The 16597-nt window shown below is 42.4% G+C and overlaps 1 protein-coding gene across 1 annotated transcript in view; it reads right to left on the reverse strand.

The window, feature by feature from the left end:
* Nucleotides 1–16597, reverse strand: part of SLC25A31 (solute carrier family 25 member 31) — a 33253-nt gene that overhangs the window by 3995 nt on the left and 12661 nt on the right. The window contains exons 2-5 of the mRNA XM_063309802.1: nucleotides 16416–16543; nucleotides 12778–12895; nucleotides 3668–3822; nucleotides 95–220 (exon numbers count right to left, since the gene is read on the reverse strand). Coding sequence (XP_063165872.1) covers nucleotides 95–220; nucleotides 3668–3822; nucleotides 12778–12895; nucleotides 16416–16543 — 527 coding nt within the window. The remainder of the gene's footprint in view (nucleotides 1–94; nucleotides 221–3667; nucleotides 3823–12777; nucleotides 12896–16415; nucleotides 16544–16597) is intronic.

Raw genomic sequence — 16597 nt, forward strand, 5'->3', positions numbered from 1 at the left:
CTAATATCACATTTCTGATTAAGGAGGAGAGACAAAACAGAATGCTGTAGCCCAGATACTCACAAGGACAAAATTTTCTAAATGTACTCCTTACCTGCATCATCATGCGTCTTCTGACAGTGTCAAATGGATACGAGAGTATCCCAGAAAATACTGTCACCACTTGAGCAATTGCAAAAGAAATAATGAATGGGGTTTCTTTTGGATTTGGTAGCATTCCCTAAGAGGGGAAACAGAAATTAGTCATTGGGTTGTCTTCAAACTTTTAAATTTAAGCATGAATGAAGTGAAATCGTGCTACTATTGTAAAATTTTCTATGTGCTTAGAGTATTTTGAATGAAACATTTTATATTTTTGAAGTAATTTAAAATATTTTTCATCTTATGTTTTAGGGTATCAGAGAAATTAAACACAAGGAATATTTAACACAAAAAAATGAGATGGAATATAGCTAGATGTCAAGATGATAAACTGTGGCCTACTGGTGAGGCCAGAACTTCAAATCACATTTATCCAAATGCAGTAATCTTACCAAATTTTAGTCTAGATTAAAAATAAGTATTCGTTAAAATGTACAATTCATTTTAAAGGTTAAAACAATTACATTTATATTTCATTGGTCTTGTTCTTTCTGAATATCTTTTAGAAACTATATTATTTGATCAGTCATCATTATCCATTTATTCATATTAACTGAATTACATGATTAAAGACAGTAATAACTAAAGCTTCTTTTAAAGAGGTGCATAGAAGGAAAATGTATTGGGAACACTAGCAGAGAACTGAACCCCAGGTCAGCAACCATTCTGATTTTATCTGAAGTAAAAACAGTCCCCCCACCCCGCCCCAGGTCTTGCTGTTCTGCTTCACAGTGCTGGTTGTGTCTTTCTGGGAGGGATGAGTGAAAAACCCAGTGAGTGTACACCGAGAGTATATACTGCCAGTAAGGTCACTCAAGGCATAAAGGTCATCACACCTTCCTAACTAGAGCAAACAAGCATCTATCTGGACAACAGAGATATAAGAAAATGCTAAAGGTGGATAATCATTTTAATGACAATGACAAAGGCATCATTTCATACTGCATGGAAGAAGGCAATGGTAAACCACTCCTATATTTTACCAAGAAAATCACATGGATAGACAAGAAAAAGTGATTGTTCATAGAGGGCCAGAGGATGGACATTCCCCATTTACAAGAACTTCTAGTACAGAAGAAGTTAAATCAGCACTCCAGTCATTAGCAAGTCAGAAGGCTACAGGATTGATGGAATATCTACTGAAATATGGCAAGCAGCAACATAAGAATCAATCCAGCTTTTAACTAAACAATGCCAGTAAATATGGAGAACAACACAGAGACTAAGGGATTGGAAGCGGTTAGTCTACATACAAATACCAAAGAAAGAAGATTTAACAAAGTCTGCAAACCATCTCATAATATACTTAATTTCACATGTTAGCAAAATAATGCTTAGGATTGTTCAACGTAGTTTAGAACCTTACACAGAAAGGGAAATGTCCAAAATTCAAGCTGGTTTTAGAAAAGGCTGAGGAACATGAGACATTACTGCTGGTGCACCCTGGATAACTGAAAAAGCCAAAGAAAATCAAAAAGAAATCAAGATGTGAATAATTGATCATAGAAAGGCCTTCAGTTGTGCCAACCAAATCAAGCTATTGAATGCCCTTAGAAAAAAGGGAATCCTAGAACATCTCATGTAAAATGCAAACACAGGACAGGAAGCTATAGCCCAGATGGAACATGGTGGAACACATTGGCTCCAGGTTGGCAAAGGAATGAAACAAGGCTGTATACACACTCCTCATTTATTCAGCCTATATACAGAACATATATTGAGGGAATCTGGATTAGAAGAAGATGGTATGGTTTTAAAACTGAAGGAAGAAACATTAATAAATTGTGCTGCGCTATGATAGTTGAAAATGATCTGCAAGCTCTAGTCATGAAAATCAAGGAACACAGTGAAAAAGTGTGATTAAGATTAAATATAAAGAAGACCAAACTTATGATAACAGGTACAGCTACCAATCTTAGAACTGACAATGAAGATACTGAAGTGGTGGATAGTTTCTGTCTTTTTAGGATTAACTATCAAACTAAAGGAACCAGCAGTCAAGAAATATGTTGTAGACTACCACTTGATAGGATAACAATGAAGACCTTAGAAGAGATAATCTGATGCCATGATGTGTCTATATCTACAAAGAACAGAATCATTCAGGCAATGATTTTCCCTTGACATTCTATGGGTGCAAAGGATTTTGAAGAAGCAGGATAGGAAATATATTGCTGCTTTTGAACTTTGGTGTTGGAGAAACTCTTTAGAATTCTATGGATAAGTAAGAAAACAAGCTAATGGATTGTCCAACCAAACAATCCAGAGTTCTCACTCAAGGCACAAACGATCAGACTCAAATTATATTCCGGACATGTGCAAAGATCTAGCTCTCTTGAGAAGCTGATCATTCTAGTAAAAGTAGAAGGAAAGAGAAGAGGAGGATGACCAGCAGCAAGGTGAATGGACTTGATTATAGCTGGAATGGATGCACTGTTGGAGGAGCTGAAAGGCCAAGTTGAAGATAAAAGGAAAAGGTCAATTAATCAATCAAGAATAGTGCAGTGTTAAGAAAAATTATTTCCCTATTTTAGTCTTTTGTACCATCATGCTACTGTTTTAAATCTATAAAATGTATAGACCTGGGCTAAGATTTTTCTAATTCTTGAAGGACACAATAGCCCCAGAGTCTATAGAAAATTATTATTCTTAGTCTTGTGGTGGAATTATTGGTCTAAGTTTCAGAAGACCTGCTTTGCCCTTAACTCACTGAAAGAGTTAACTCACTGAAAGAGTTCATTGTACAAGACAATTTGTTTAAACCATGGCTTGTTAAATGAGCCACAATTAAGAGTCATGTGTTTGTGAGATGGGTGGCTATATAAATTTGCTAAACAAACAAACAAACAAACAAACTGGTATCACAGTCATGGTAAGCGAAACAAGGTACCTTATGATTTAGAATAATTTATAAATCCTAGGCATATAATTGCTTTGATTATAGCTACAGTCCTAATTACTCAGGAGTAAATTTCACTGAATGGAAAAGATTTCTAACTAAATATAGATAGGATTTCTCTCTCTGTTACTTACATTAAGGAATTAATTAGCTTAATACGCTTTATCTATACACATCAGGATCCTAATCTCCAGCCCACATATGGAGATATTGACTGTAGGGCTTCTGCATCTCATTCAATAGTGACAATAAATGTCCATATGCAAAGCAATATATACTTGTTTCCTCAGATGAACCCCACCAAATAGAAGTATGGCGGGGTATTTTATAGTGCATTAGAATTTTAGATGCAGTAACAAGTGGACTGGGATGCAAGACGTGCATAGAAGCTATTAGTTATGAAGCATTGCATCAACCTGTGGGTATCTTTTTTTTTTCTAATTCTCAGTTCTTTATGAAATAAGGTTAATTATGCTGCAGCTAACAGGACGGTACAATAGCATGTGAGCGAAAAACTGTATAATATAAAATATAATACATAAAATATAATATAAAAACATGCATAATAAAAATAGCACATCAATACTCAATGTTTTTAAAAACTGTTAGTTTGCACAGAAAACTTACTTTTATGGTGTCATAACATCCAAAATAAGACGCCCGATATACAATAATTCCTTGTACTGAAACGCTAAATCCTTGGTATAGACCAGCAATTCCATCTTTTTTGGCAATTTTAACAATACAGTCAGCAAGACCTGTGAATTGTCTCTCTGAGGGGCCTTAAAAATGAAATTAAAAAATAAATAAAGCAAACTTTCAAAATAATGTTAAAATATTAAAAACATAAATAAAAACAAAAGATCCCTAATACTCATTTGGTAAAGAAGCTCCTCAGCCAGTAGATGTCTCTGTCTCTGTCCGGATAGACTGTCAAATTTGCTGAGAAATCAGTCAATTTTGTAGATTCCTTGTCTGGCCAATTTGTGGTTTGTTTATTCAATTCGTTCTGCCAGTTCCCAGAAGGAACACATAGAGCACAAAACCAAATCAGAGGTAAATCAGGATTTATTATTTTTTAATCCAATTTCGAAGCCACCCAACTTCTGTGTGGCTTACAGATAAAAGAAAAAAGAATACACTACTGACTGGAAGAACACCACCCAGCCTTAAACCAAACCAAACGGGGTTCCATAATCACTCTATCCACAACTACTCAATCCCATTGTTTGTTCAGGTATAATAAGCCAAGATGAAAACAAGTCACAAAACGAATTCAACTGTGGTTTGCTACCACCAAATTAATCATGTTTTTTTTCTTTCTTAGAATGAGTTTACATACCATGGTAAACTAAAAACAAGCATGTGACGAACCTGACTCCATTACTGCACAGCTAGATTGCACGTCTCTCACGTAGCCTCAGAATGCTGTATATTCCCTTATAAGGGCATGACTTGTATTTCCCTATTCTCTTTGTACTCACTCCCCCGCCCTGATAGAACTGCTGAATAAAAGGAGGTGGGGGCGTGGCACGCGAGAGGCAGTACCAGCATCCTCCTGAGATGTAGCGTCTCTCACCACAAAAGAATCCTGTACCTACCGTTGTTTTTTCGACCTCACCCTTGCGAGGGAATCGTTAGCTCATTCCCCCCCCAGGGAATCCCATAGACCGAAGGGCGAAGGACTGGTCGCGCGACGCGACAACTGGGGGCTCGTCCGGGATCCCTTCGGTCTCACGGTGTGATCTCTGTCTAGAGGTGCACTGCCTTCACTCTCGTTACTACGCACCTGGAAAAGGCTCTGCAATCGTAAGTAATGGGCTCCCCACTCTCCAAAGTTTCGTCAGTTCATAGGGACGAACTTTATGATTTAGTGAAGAAGGCTAACTCTTGTCAAAAGGCTAACGGTACGACCATCTTTCCCATTTCAAAAAAATCGGTGACTCAACTCCTACTGTACATGGAGAGACACTGCCCTGTCTATCCTTCAGAGGGGTCGCTCAAAGCATCCACTTGGGAAAGGATAGGAAAATATTTTCATGATACCCCACGAGCACCCGTGCCTATTCTGACTGCCTGGAAGGCTGTCATGGCGGCCATCAACACTCTTTTCCCTCCCCCGTCTTCCCCGGAGACTTGCCCTTCTCCTCCCGACCCAAAAACCCCACCCCCTCTTGCCGCCCATCTCGATGCTGTCTCACCACCACCCCCTCCATACCCAGCCGTTCCTCCTCCCCCTTCAGCTCCAACGCCCGATTCCCCTCAGCACCACCCCCTCGGAGGCGCCATCACTGAACTCCTCTCCTCCCCCCTCTCATTGGAAATGGAGAGTCCCTCTGCCTTTCCCATGACCATCGGCCTAGGGGCGGCCGGAGGAAATTTGTATAACAATATTGAACTTAAGGTTTTGAAACAAATCAAAGATGCTGTAACCACCTATGGCTTGCACTCTCCTTTTACTAGGGGAGTTTTAGACTCTTTAGTTACTGCTAACACTGTTATGTTATTGTATGATTGGAAAATGCTTTTTTCTATGCTTATGACCCCGGCGCAATACGTTGTGTGGCAATCTGAATACGACAAAGGGGTGGAAGTAGAAATTAGAAGAGGTCTTCCCGCAGGGGTGACCGCAGATCAATTATTAGGAAAGGGACAATTCGCAACCTTAGTCCAGCAACAGAACTCCCCCCGTCGTAGTTTTGCTATCATTCACATGTGCGCCATGAATGCTCTCAAAAGAGTGGATGATTCCGACTCTCAATCCACCCAAACGTTTTTGAAAATTATGCAAGAACCAAATGAACCATATGCTTCCTTCATAAGTCGCCTTCAGATTGCTTTAGACCGACAAATTGATAATGCCACGGCTAAACAAGAGCTGCTAATGAAACTTGCTTTCTCTAACGCTAATCATGACTGCCAGACCATTCTGCAACCCGCAGTCAATCAACCGGGTGTAAAACTTGCAGACTTCCTGCAACTTTGTAGAATCGTTGGTACCACCTCTCACAAAGTGAGCGCTCTCGCTGCCGCCATTACCACCTCGCTGCCTTCTACTAACCCCTCCCCTCAGCTCCATTCCCCGGAAGCCCTCGCAGTCACTCGTCATGGAAATTGCTTCAATTGTGGGAAGCCAGGCCACTTTAAGAATCAATGCCGTGCACCCGGGGGAGGTGGGGCGCCCCCTTCCACTCAAAGGGGGCCGCCCCCCCCTCCAAACCTAAAACTCCTTGTCCCAGGTGCCGTAAAGGCTACCATTGGGCCTCGCAATGTCGCAACAACTCCTCCCCTCACCAGCCTTCGGAAAACTAGATCGGGGGTTGTCAGCTAACCCCGCCCCAAAGGCTGAATTACCCATCACCAGCTTCCCTGTGGAGTTGGCAGAGGATCTTTTGTATGACGATCCGGGGGCTGTCCTTTCCCTTCCTCTCGTTGTCACGCTGAATAAACCCCTTCCTCCTCTTACCCCTGCTTTGCTCATTCTCAACTCCTCGCTCACGCTTGAGGGAATGGTTGCTGCTCCCTACTTGTATGACTCGTCAGATCTGACACGAATTGCTCTGGCAGGAGTGGGAGATAGGTGCTTTTCCTTAGATAAAGGAACAGTTGTCGCCACGCTCATACTTCTCCCTTCTCCTGATACGCCATCATTGTTTGCCTTGCAGCAACCAGTCCAAACCTCTAAACCCACCCTCCTTGTCACACTAAATGGTCGCTCTTTCGAAGGCTTGATTGACACCGGCGCCGACGTCTCTGTCATTCGTTCCGCTGAATGGCCCTCCTCCTGGCCTCTCGCCGAAGCCTCCTCGGTGCAAGGAGTAGGCGGAGCACAGGCCGCTAAGGTCAGCTCTCATTGGCTTTCTGCTGCGACTGCTCATTCTAATATTACAGCTTATCTAAAGCCTTATATCTTGCCTTTGCACTGTAACCTATGGGGCCGTGACTTGCTTTCACAGTTCCACGCTTTTATTCAACTTCCCTAATGGCTTTGCAGGACCCTTTAGGGTCTCTCTCTCTCTCTCTCAAAACCTCTGTGCCGGTATGGGTTGATCAATGGCCACTCACCAAAGAGAAACTGGACGCCTTACATATCCTGGTCCAGCAGCAGTTAATTGAAGGCCATATCGAAACCTCCACCAGCCCATACAATACTCCGGTATTTGTCATCAAAAAGAAGTCTGGCAAATGGCGCCTCCTACAGGATCTTAGGGCTATCAACACCATCCTTCAGCCCATGGGACCTTTGCAGTGTGGACTTCCCAACCCCAACTTGATTCCGGAAGGGCACGACCTCATTGTAATAGACCTCAAGGATTGTTTTTTTTCCATACCTTTGGCACAAAAGGACAGAATTATTTTCGCATTTACGGTACCGGAGCTCAACAATTCAAAGCCTACTGCTCGGTACCAGTGGAAGGTCCTCCCACAAGGCATGTTGAACTCACCCACAATGTGCCAATTTTTTGTTGATAAAGCATTGCAACCCTATAGATCCCAATTTCCGCATTTTCTTGTGTATCATTATATGGATGACATTTTAGTCGCTGCTGAGGGCCCGAAAGGGACAGTTCAAAAAACTTTTCCTACTCTTTTAGCCACCCTAGCAACGGCAGGGTTGCACGTTGCACCAGAAAAGGTCCAGTCTCGTTACCCAATGCAATATCTAGGCCACAAAGTTTTAGCCTCCATGGCTGCCCCACTTCTACCTATGCTCACGCTTCCCCAGCCGACCACCTTGGTCCAATTACAACAATGTCTGGGGGTCATTAACTGGGCCCGCGCATACCTCGCTTTAACTACACCCATGTTATCACCTTTATTCCAAGCGTTAGTGGGTTTGACAAATCCAGCTGACAAGGTGTACCTTACAGAACAACAATTGCATGCCCTACAACAGGTTAATGCCGCCCTTACGACCCAATGGGTGGACCGTGCGCTCACTGACAAACCACCCTCTCTTGCCATTCTTTCAACACATCAATTACTGACTGCCATCATTGTCCAAACGTCTGATAACAAACATCTACATATTTTAGAATGGCTACACTTGCCACACACACCTAAGACATCCATCATCACCAGAGCAGCACAAATGGCCTCTCTTGTTGAGAAAGGCCGGAAGAGGATTAGAGCCCTAATGGGACTGGATGTTTCCACCCTGTACATTCCCCTTAAGGTTACTCAATGGGAACCCCTCCTACAAAACTCCACTGCATTGCAGGATGCCTTGGAGGACTGGTGTGGCCAGGTGTCATGCCATCTTCCCCCTGATCCTCGATTGCAACTGTTGCGAACAGTACCCTTCACACTAACCTCGCCGTTCGTTCAGCAGCCACTCAAGGAAGCCCTCACTGTTTTTACAGACGGCTCCAAAACCATAGGGGCTTGCATATGGCAAAATAATCGCAAATGGCAAAAACGCCTAACAGCCCCACAAGCATCCGCCCAACAGGCTGAGTTAGCCGCTTTTCTGTTAGCCTTGTCTCTTTTCCCAGAACAGCCTTTGAATGTTATATTAGATAGTATGTATGTCACTCAAATGGCTGTGGCCATGTTTGATGCATATATTTCCCCTGTTACCCCCCCCTCTCTCATGACGCTTTTTTTGCAGCTTCAAACTCTCCTGAAGGACAGAACATCCCCTTTGTTTGTAGCGCATATTAGAAGCCACCAACAGCTACCCGGTTTCCTGTCCGAAGGCAACCACATGGCAGATGAGGCTTGCAAAATTATGGCCTCTTCCCCTCTTCCTCCGCAGCTTTTAGCAGGGGACAGCCATGCTTATTTCCACCAAAATAAAAAGGCCTTGGTGCGCCAATTTGGCATTACATATCAAGAAGCTACCGCCATTCTTCAACAATGTCCAACCTGCAGTTTGCAGGCAAAGTGCATCCCTGAGGGAGTTAATCCCAGGGGTATCCAAGCTTGTGACACATGGCAGATGGATGTCACTCATTATCCCTCTTTTGCACCTTGGAAGTATATCCATGTATCTGTGGATACTTATTCGGGATTCATCCTGGCAACTTTGCAAAGAGGAGAAGCCACGAAAAACGTAATCAATCATTGTATTCGCACTTTCGTCACATCGGGATGTCCCAAAACTTTGAAAACTGACAATGGCCCTGCTTACGTCAGCACTCCCTTTGCTGAGTTTTGCCGTAAGTGGTCCATTACCCACAGATTCGGTATACCATTCAACAGCCAAGGTCAGGCTATTGTGGAAAGGGCTAACCAGACCCTAAAGAATGCCCTTGATCGGCAAACGGGGAAAAAGGCCTTAGGCCCCCCGAGCCTCCCGATGTTACAAAATCTCCTTAATCTCACCTTGTTTACCTTAAATTTCCTTAATCTTACCGGTACCCCCCCTGCTACGGCCGCATCTCGACACTTCTCTAAGCCAGTAGTTCCCTCTTCCCGTCCCCTTGTTTATTTTAGGCAACTGCCCAGCCCTGAGTGGAAAGGCCCTGCGCAACTCGTCACCTGGGGAAAAGGCTACGCTGCTGTGCAACTTCCTGATCGAGTGCTCTGGGTTCCTGCTCGCTGTATCCGGCCATATCATGGGCAGCCTCCTGACAAGCACCTCCTTGATCCTCCTTCTCTGTTATCTCTCTTCCATCTCTGCTCCCCTCACAACGAACCCTAAAACAACCTCTCTCATTCGAACCCATCGTTTACGCTACCCTGCCACCATCGGCCGCAGCTCAGCGTCCAACGCCATGGAATGTCTTCAACGCTCTCCCATCAAAAGAAAAGGCACCTTCTGGCGCTGGTTCCGCAACAACACCCTTCTCCAAGATGGCGATTCCTATTCCATCACTTATCACTTTCGCCAAACTACCCTTGCTATCACCAACGTACAGTTGACCGATCTAGGACAATATCACTGTGAAATAACAAAATTAATTAAGGGGTTCGCCACCTCATCTCGCCTTACGCTCACCTTGTTTCAACTCTCCCTTCCTGAGCCCGCCCGTTGGCAGGGACGACGCCTGCTGGCCTCCGACGCCCAGGAATCGCATCGCCCTTACAGTATCACCTGGACAATCCGCGATGCCTTGGGTCAGGCCCTAAATACCTCCTCCTGTTATAGCCCAATTATATCTTGTTTTCCTAACCTGTATTTTGACTTTGCAGAAATGCTTCTAGGAGTGACAGCCTACAGGAGGCTGGACGGCACCCCAGAGCCCAGCCACTCCGCCATTAAAAGCTATCCCCTGTACGTGTGCCCAGGACATGACACCAGCCCTGATCACGTGCACGACTGCGGAGGCTTAGCAGATTACTTTTGCAAATCTTGGTCCTGCGTTTCCACCGGCTACATCGACTGGACCCCTCCATATAAGACTGATTACATCACTCTCACTCGGTTGAGAAAGGACATTAGATGCACCGCAGGCAGAAAGGGTGCGGCAGGACCCTGGGCTTGGAATAGATGTAATCCGGTTATTGTACAATTCACTGCTGCAGGAAAAGCTCAGAGGAATGCCTGGGACTCAGGTGTAAAATGGGGAGGTCGTGTGTATGGCACATGGCCCGGGTTTCATTATGGCAACATATTCTACATTCAACGACAGGTCACTCTCCCTCAGTCCCCACCTGTTGGGCCCAATGCCGACGACATTCACTCCACCTTTCTTAAACCCCTCAACAAACAAAAAAACCCCCTTGTCTCTCTTCTTAACTCCTCCTTTTCCCTTGTTCACACCGCTTCTAACACATCTCGATGTTGGCTTTGTTTGTCTTCCTCTCCACCATTCTATGAAGCAGTCGGTTCTCCTGACCCTATCCGAAACTCTACCTCAGCCTCCTCCTGCCGCTGGCAAAACACCACGTTGACTATCACCTCTATAATAGGGCAGGGCTGCTGCCTTGGCCGTGTTCCTGCTAACTATACTCAATATTGCCTTAATTCTTCTCATGATCACTGTGCCCTCTTTCTTCCAAAAAATCGCTTGAACATCAACGGTTACACCGGCCATGGTGGCTACGGTGTACTCTACACTACCTCTGATAATATCTCTGCCCGATTGACAGGGCAATACTTTATCCCTGGGAACAACTCTGTTTGGGCATGTTCTTCTGGCCTCACCGCATGTGTATATGGTGATACTTTGTTACGAACTAACCCCTTTTGTATTCAGGTGCTCCTACTCCCCAAAATCTCCATCTATTCCCCTGACGAACTTATCTCCATCCTAGAGCCCCCTCATTACCCCCTCAAAGCTAAGCGCGAAGTAGTGACTGCTGTAACTTTATCAGTCCTACTGGGCTTAGGTGCGGCCGGAGCCGCCACCGGTGTGTCAGCCCTTGTTGTCAATGATCAGAACCTGCGTCACCTTAGTGCTATCATTGACACTGACCTTCGCGCCATCGAACAATCTATTGTGGCGCTACAAGATTCCCTTACCTCTCTATCCGAAGTGGTTTTGCAAAATCGTAGGGGTCTCGACCTTCTGTTCCTCAGACAAGGGGGACTGTGTGTTGCTCTAAAGGAAGACTGCTGTTTTTATGCCGACAACTCAGGAGTAGTATTGGACTCTATGAAAGAGCTCGATTCCCGTTTAAAAACAAGGGAATTGGAGCGCCAACAATCCATGTCATGGTATCAAAATATGTTTAGCATTTCTCCGTGGCTAACCACACTGCTGTCCACTCTGTTGGGGCCACTCCTGTTATTGATTCTCGTATGCACCATAGGCCCCTGTGTGCTGGGTCGCGTTCTCCGCTTCTTAAAGCAGAGACTTCATACATTGGACTCAGAGGTATCCGAGACAAAGCTTGCTGTTCAACACCTGGTCACTGCTGTAGGTATGGAGAAAACACCACTCTTGGGATGGTCCTCTGATAGTGAATCGGAAATGGACAAGGACCCCCAGTCACACTACCCCCCGGAAGAGGACGCTGGGATGGGTCTCCTTGGACTGAAGAGTCCCTGGCTCCCCGACTCAGACCCTCTGAGGGGAGGACAAATTAAATAAAAAAGGTAGAAATGTGACGAACCTGACTCCATTACTGCACAGCTAGATTGCACGTCTCTCACGTAGCCTCAGAATGCTGTATATTCCCTTATAAGGGCATGACTTGTATTTCCCTATTCTCTTTGTACTCACTCCCCCGCCCTGATAGAACTGCTGAATAAAAGGAGGTGGGGGCGTGGCACGCGAGAGGCAGTACCAGCATCCTCCTGAGATGTAGCGTCTCTCACCACAAAAGAATCCTGTACCTACCGTTGTTTTTTCGACCTCACCCTTGCGAGGGAATCGTTAGCTCATTCCCCCCCCAGGGAATCCCATAGACCGAAGGGCGAAGGACTGGTCGCGCGACGCGACACAAGCACCCAGTGATATTTCTACATGATGTGTAAATGAGGCAACTAATTTATATTTGGATAGCATTTTTCATTTTCAAAGTGACAGGCACTCAATCATTCAAATATACAGTAAATGAGAATGCTCCATGGAATCTCCAAATTCAGAGCAATTTGCTACAGAATACCTAATAGTGGGGAAGCATATTAAACGAAGGGCATAGTTGTGAACTTTTTAGAGGCATCTATTGGCTGTTGAAGAAAGAAAATGCTAGATGTACTTTGTGTTATGAGCTTTCTGTACCCACAATTGCAAGTTTTAAATGTCAAGTTTTGATTTTTTCTCAAGTATTGATAGGAGAGCATATAGAAACTAAAATAGCCAGGTGAGCACATCTTCAAATATTTTTAACATATAGCACCTTACCTTTACCAATGTCAGCACCCAATCGAGTTCGTGCAAAGTCCAGGGGATATACCACGCACAGTGAAGTAGCCCCAGCTGCTCCACCAGAAGCCAGATTTGAAATGAACCATCTCATAAACTGTAATAGAAATAGTGTGCTCAGTTCAAAATCAAAGTTGTACACGAGCCTCTTTTTTTTTTCCTAATGAATATCTGAACTACCTATATACTGTACTACTAAAACTCTCATTGTTTTTCTGTTTGTCTGTTTATACCCTCAAGTTAGCCCTAATGGTGTATTATTCTGCAACAATTTTTGAATCAAAGTACCTAAAATCTACCCCAGCATTGGGGTAAAAAAAAATATGGTCAGCCTAAAATTTAATGTTCATTCTGGTCATGTCAGACTGTCCTACCTTTCTCTCAAAGGGTTGTCTAGTTGTAAGCTAATGTTGAGATGACATTGATTTCGTCTATGATAAAATTCAGATAAAAGCAAATGACCAATATTTTAGGGATTTTGGAGTTTGATGGCAAAATGTACATTCCTGGACTAAAAACCTGAATTTCTAATTATACATACCCACAATATCCTCCCACTTCAACCTATATGTCAACTGTTATAAACAGAAAATGGTATCCCAAAGTCATTTGGATCGTGGGTAACATATAGTAGCTTTTGTCATATAAGGTAACATATTTTCTGAAAGAAACCATCCCCAACTTTGTGTGTTAAAGTGTGAGTAGTCTAGTTAAGGTTGTTTTGAGGTAGAAAATATTTTGGATTTACATTTTTGAAAAGTATTGGCATTTACAATTTTAGATTCAAATTTGCATTTCTTTTATGCAGTTAAACAAGGCAGCTGTTACTTAATTCAAATCAGTGTGCTAGATTTGCAGTTATACATACCTTTTGTTAAAATACAGCTTTCAATGGTTTTTATTTATGCACTGAAGATGAGCTATTTTAGCTTTCTTTCTTGTATCACAGAGTAAATGGCAACATTTACTGAGCTTTGCTGATCTCAAAAATCTAAACAGTGTAGGTCCAGGTTTGTACTTAGATTTGATATCTAGAGGAAATCTAAGGGCTGTAGATCAGCCCAGAAATCAGAAAAGTGTTTTGTAAGAAGTCAGTGGTAAATAGCTTCTATGTTGTTGCCAAAAAAATAGTATGGGCATGTTCATATAGTCATCAAGAATTGTGCTCAGCTTAAAAAGAGACTTTGCTACAAGGTATTTTAAGAAAAATGTCATGTTCTCATGTTATGGACCCGGTCTATAAGAGAATTCTGTTTGGTGGGGTCCAGGAAGTGGGCCTTCTCTGTAGTGGCTCCTGCCCTCTGGAACATTCTTCCCCCGAAGGTGAGGCAAGCCCCCTCTCTCCTGATCTTCCAGAAGAACCTGAAGACCTTGCTCTGCCACCTCACTTGGGGCAGGAAGGGGAGTAGTTATTCTTGGGGATGGCTGGTGCCTTAGAGTACTCTTCACATACATATGAACTGATTTAGATCTTTTACTGCCGTCTGGATTTTACTTGTTATATTTATATTTTGTATTTGTATATATATTGTACATACTATTTATGTTTTTATTGTTCTTAATTTGTTTAGCTTTATTGTAAACCGCCCAGAGTCCCTCTTCTGGGGGGAGATGGGCAGCGGCAAAATTTGAAAAACAAACAAACAAACAAACAAACAAATAAATAATAGTTTAAGAATTATTTGTCTCAAGCTGACAGAAAAAGAACATGTAATACAAAATAGTAAAGACTAAATAAAGTCATTTGCAAGTACTCATAAATAAAAGGCCATGTGAAATTTGTATTTGCTAATTGAGAAGATATTAAAATAAATGTAGACAAATTCACACATTCAGGGCACGTATGTAAATAAACATGATGGAGGTTGTTTTTTTTTTAAATCCTTTCCTGAAAGATTGACAAATGCATTAGATACAAAACTTTGTATGCTTTCTCTCTATTTTCTATCATATAACTTCTCAAATACAAATAAAACTTTATTTATATACCACCATAATTTAATCAAGATTCCCAGTGTTTTACAGCAGTATATATCATTAAAATGAAATATGAAATCTAAAATATTTGGAGAGCAAATTATCTTCCGCTATTACAGGTAGTGCTTGACTTACGACCACAATTGGGACCAGAACTTCTGTCACTAAGCGAGGTGGTCGTTAAGTGAGTCACGCCCAATTTTACTTTTGTTGCGATCGTTAAGCAAATCGCTGTGGTCATTAAGTGAATTACTTGGTTGTTAAGCAAATCTGGCTTCCCCATTGACTTTGCTTGTTGGAAGCCAGCTGGGAAGATCACAAACGGTGATCACGTGGCCCTGGGACACTGCAACTATTGTAAATACATGCTGGCTGCCAAGCACCTGAATTTTGATCATGTGACTGCAGGGACACTGTGATGGTTGTAAGTGTGAGGACTGGTCACAAGTCAATTTTTCAACGCCACTGTAACTTCAAACAGTCGCTAAATGAATGGTCATAAGTCAAGGACTACCAGTATACTATACAATTGTACAATATTAAAAATTAAGTCTTTTTATGATTACTTCCCAGTGAATGAGATGGTGTTACTTCTTAAGTGACTTTTGGAAATATATTCATTTAGATATTTATAGATTGAGAAGGCATTGTTAGGGAAACAGCTGCCAGTAATCTATGCCAAAAGAGACAATTATTTTCAAATGTCTCCACACATTCCAAGTGACTGATCAGTCAGATTTCAAACAACTCTATAAAGCAATAAGAAATAATGCTGAAGTCTGTTTGCTTAATATACAGTAACCTGCCCAAACCTAATGCTTTCCAGGTACATTTGTTAGAATTTCCAACCAGCACATTGGGCTGGGATGATAGGATTCATAGCCTAAAACATTTGAAGATATGAGATTGCATAAGACTAACTGAAGTTCTGAGCCCTTTTCTGCTGTTCATGACCGCACACTCTCTCACATATTTCATTCATTTTCAAGTAGTCAGCAAGTATGCTATCTGGAATTTCTAGATTGTTGACATTCCAACACAACTAGAAAGTATTAAGCTGAGTATGGCTGCCTTAATATAACAGGTTAAGTAGTAGAACACTGAAAAAATAAACCAACATAATATTAGGTTTTAAGTGAAGGCATTACAAGTAATAAGAATCAGCATTTCCCCACATAATCATTGAATTAATCCTTTATTATATGTACATCTTAATGCAAAAGTCAATGGCTTGGATCCTAAACAGGATTCCACAAATGGAAGATTGTGCCAAATCCACTGCAGGACCCTGCTGGTGATAGGAATAAGACTAATTTTCAATGATTCTCCTTTCCGACTATGACCCTTGCCTATAGTTTCAGAGGATTCTTCAACAAAGGTTTTGGTTGGCACAATGGGCTGCAGGAAAGGACAATCAGGCCATATAAATTGTATCATAAATACATTTCTCCTGGTGGCCATGACTTCTAAGTGTAAGTCAACTCAGGAGATGCTTTCACCAGTAACAGCAATGACAAATCCCAGCCAATGTCTTCTGTATAAAATGCCTGTAATCATCTGAAAGAATACCCACATTTACTGACTTAAGATTAAAGCAAGGGAAAAAAAATTGGAATAAAGGTTTATTAAATCTGACTTACCTGTTTATCTTTATCAACTCCAGTCATGAAAATCTGCTTGTATTTGTCCTTAAAGGCAAAGTTTAGGGCTTGAGTTGGGAAATATCGGATAACATTGGCAAGATTGCCACGCCAGAAACTGAGAAATCCTACAGACAGAAGATTTTGAAGTGTATAGGCTCCCTCATTTTAAATAGTTTTGA

The sequence above is a fragment of the Candoia aspera genome, chromosome 8 (assembly GCF_035149785.1).
Source record: "Candoia aspera isolate rCanAsp1 chromosome 8, rCanAsp1.hap2, whole genome shotgun sequence".
NCBI lineage: Eukaryota > Metazoa > Chordata > Lepidosauria > Squamata > Boidae > Candoia > Candoia aspera.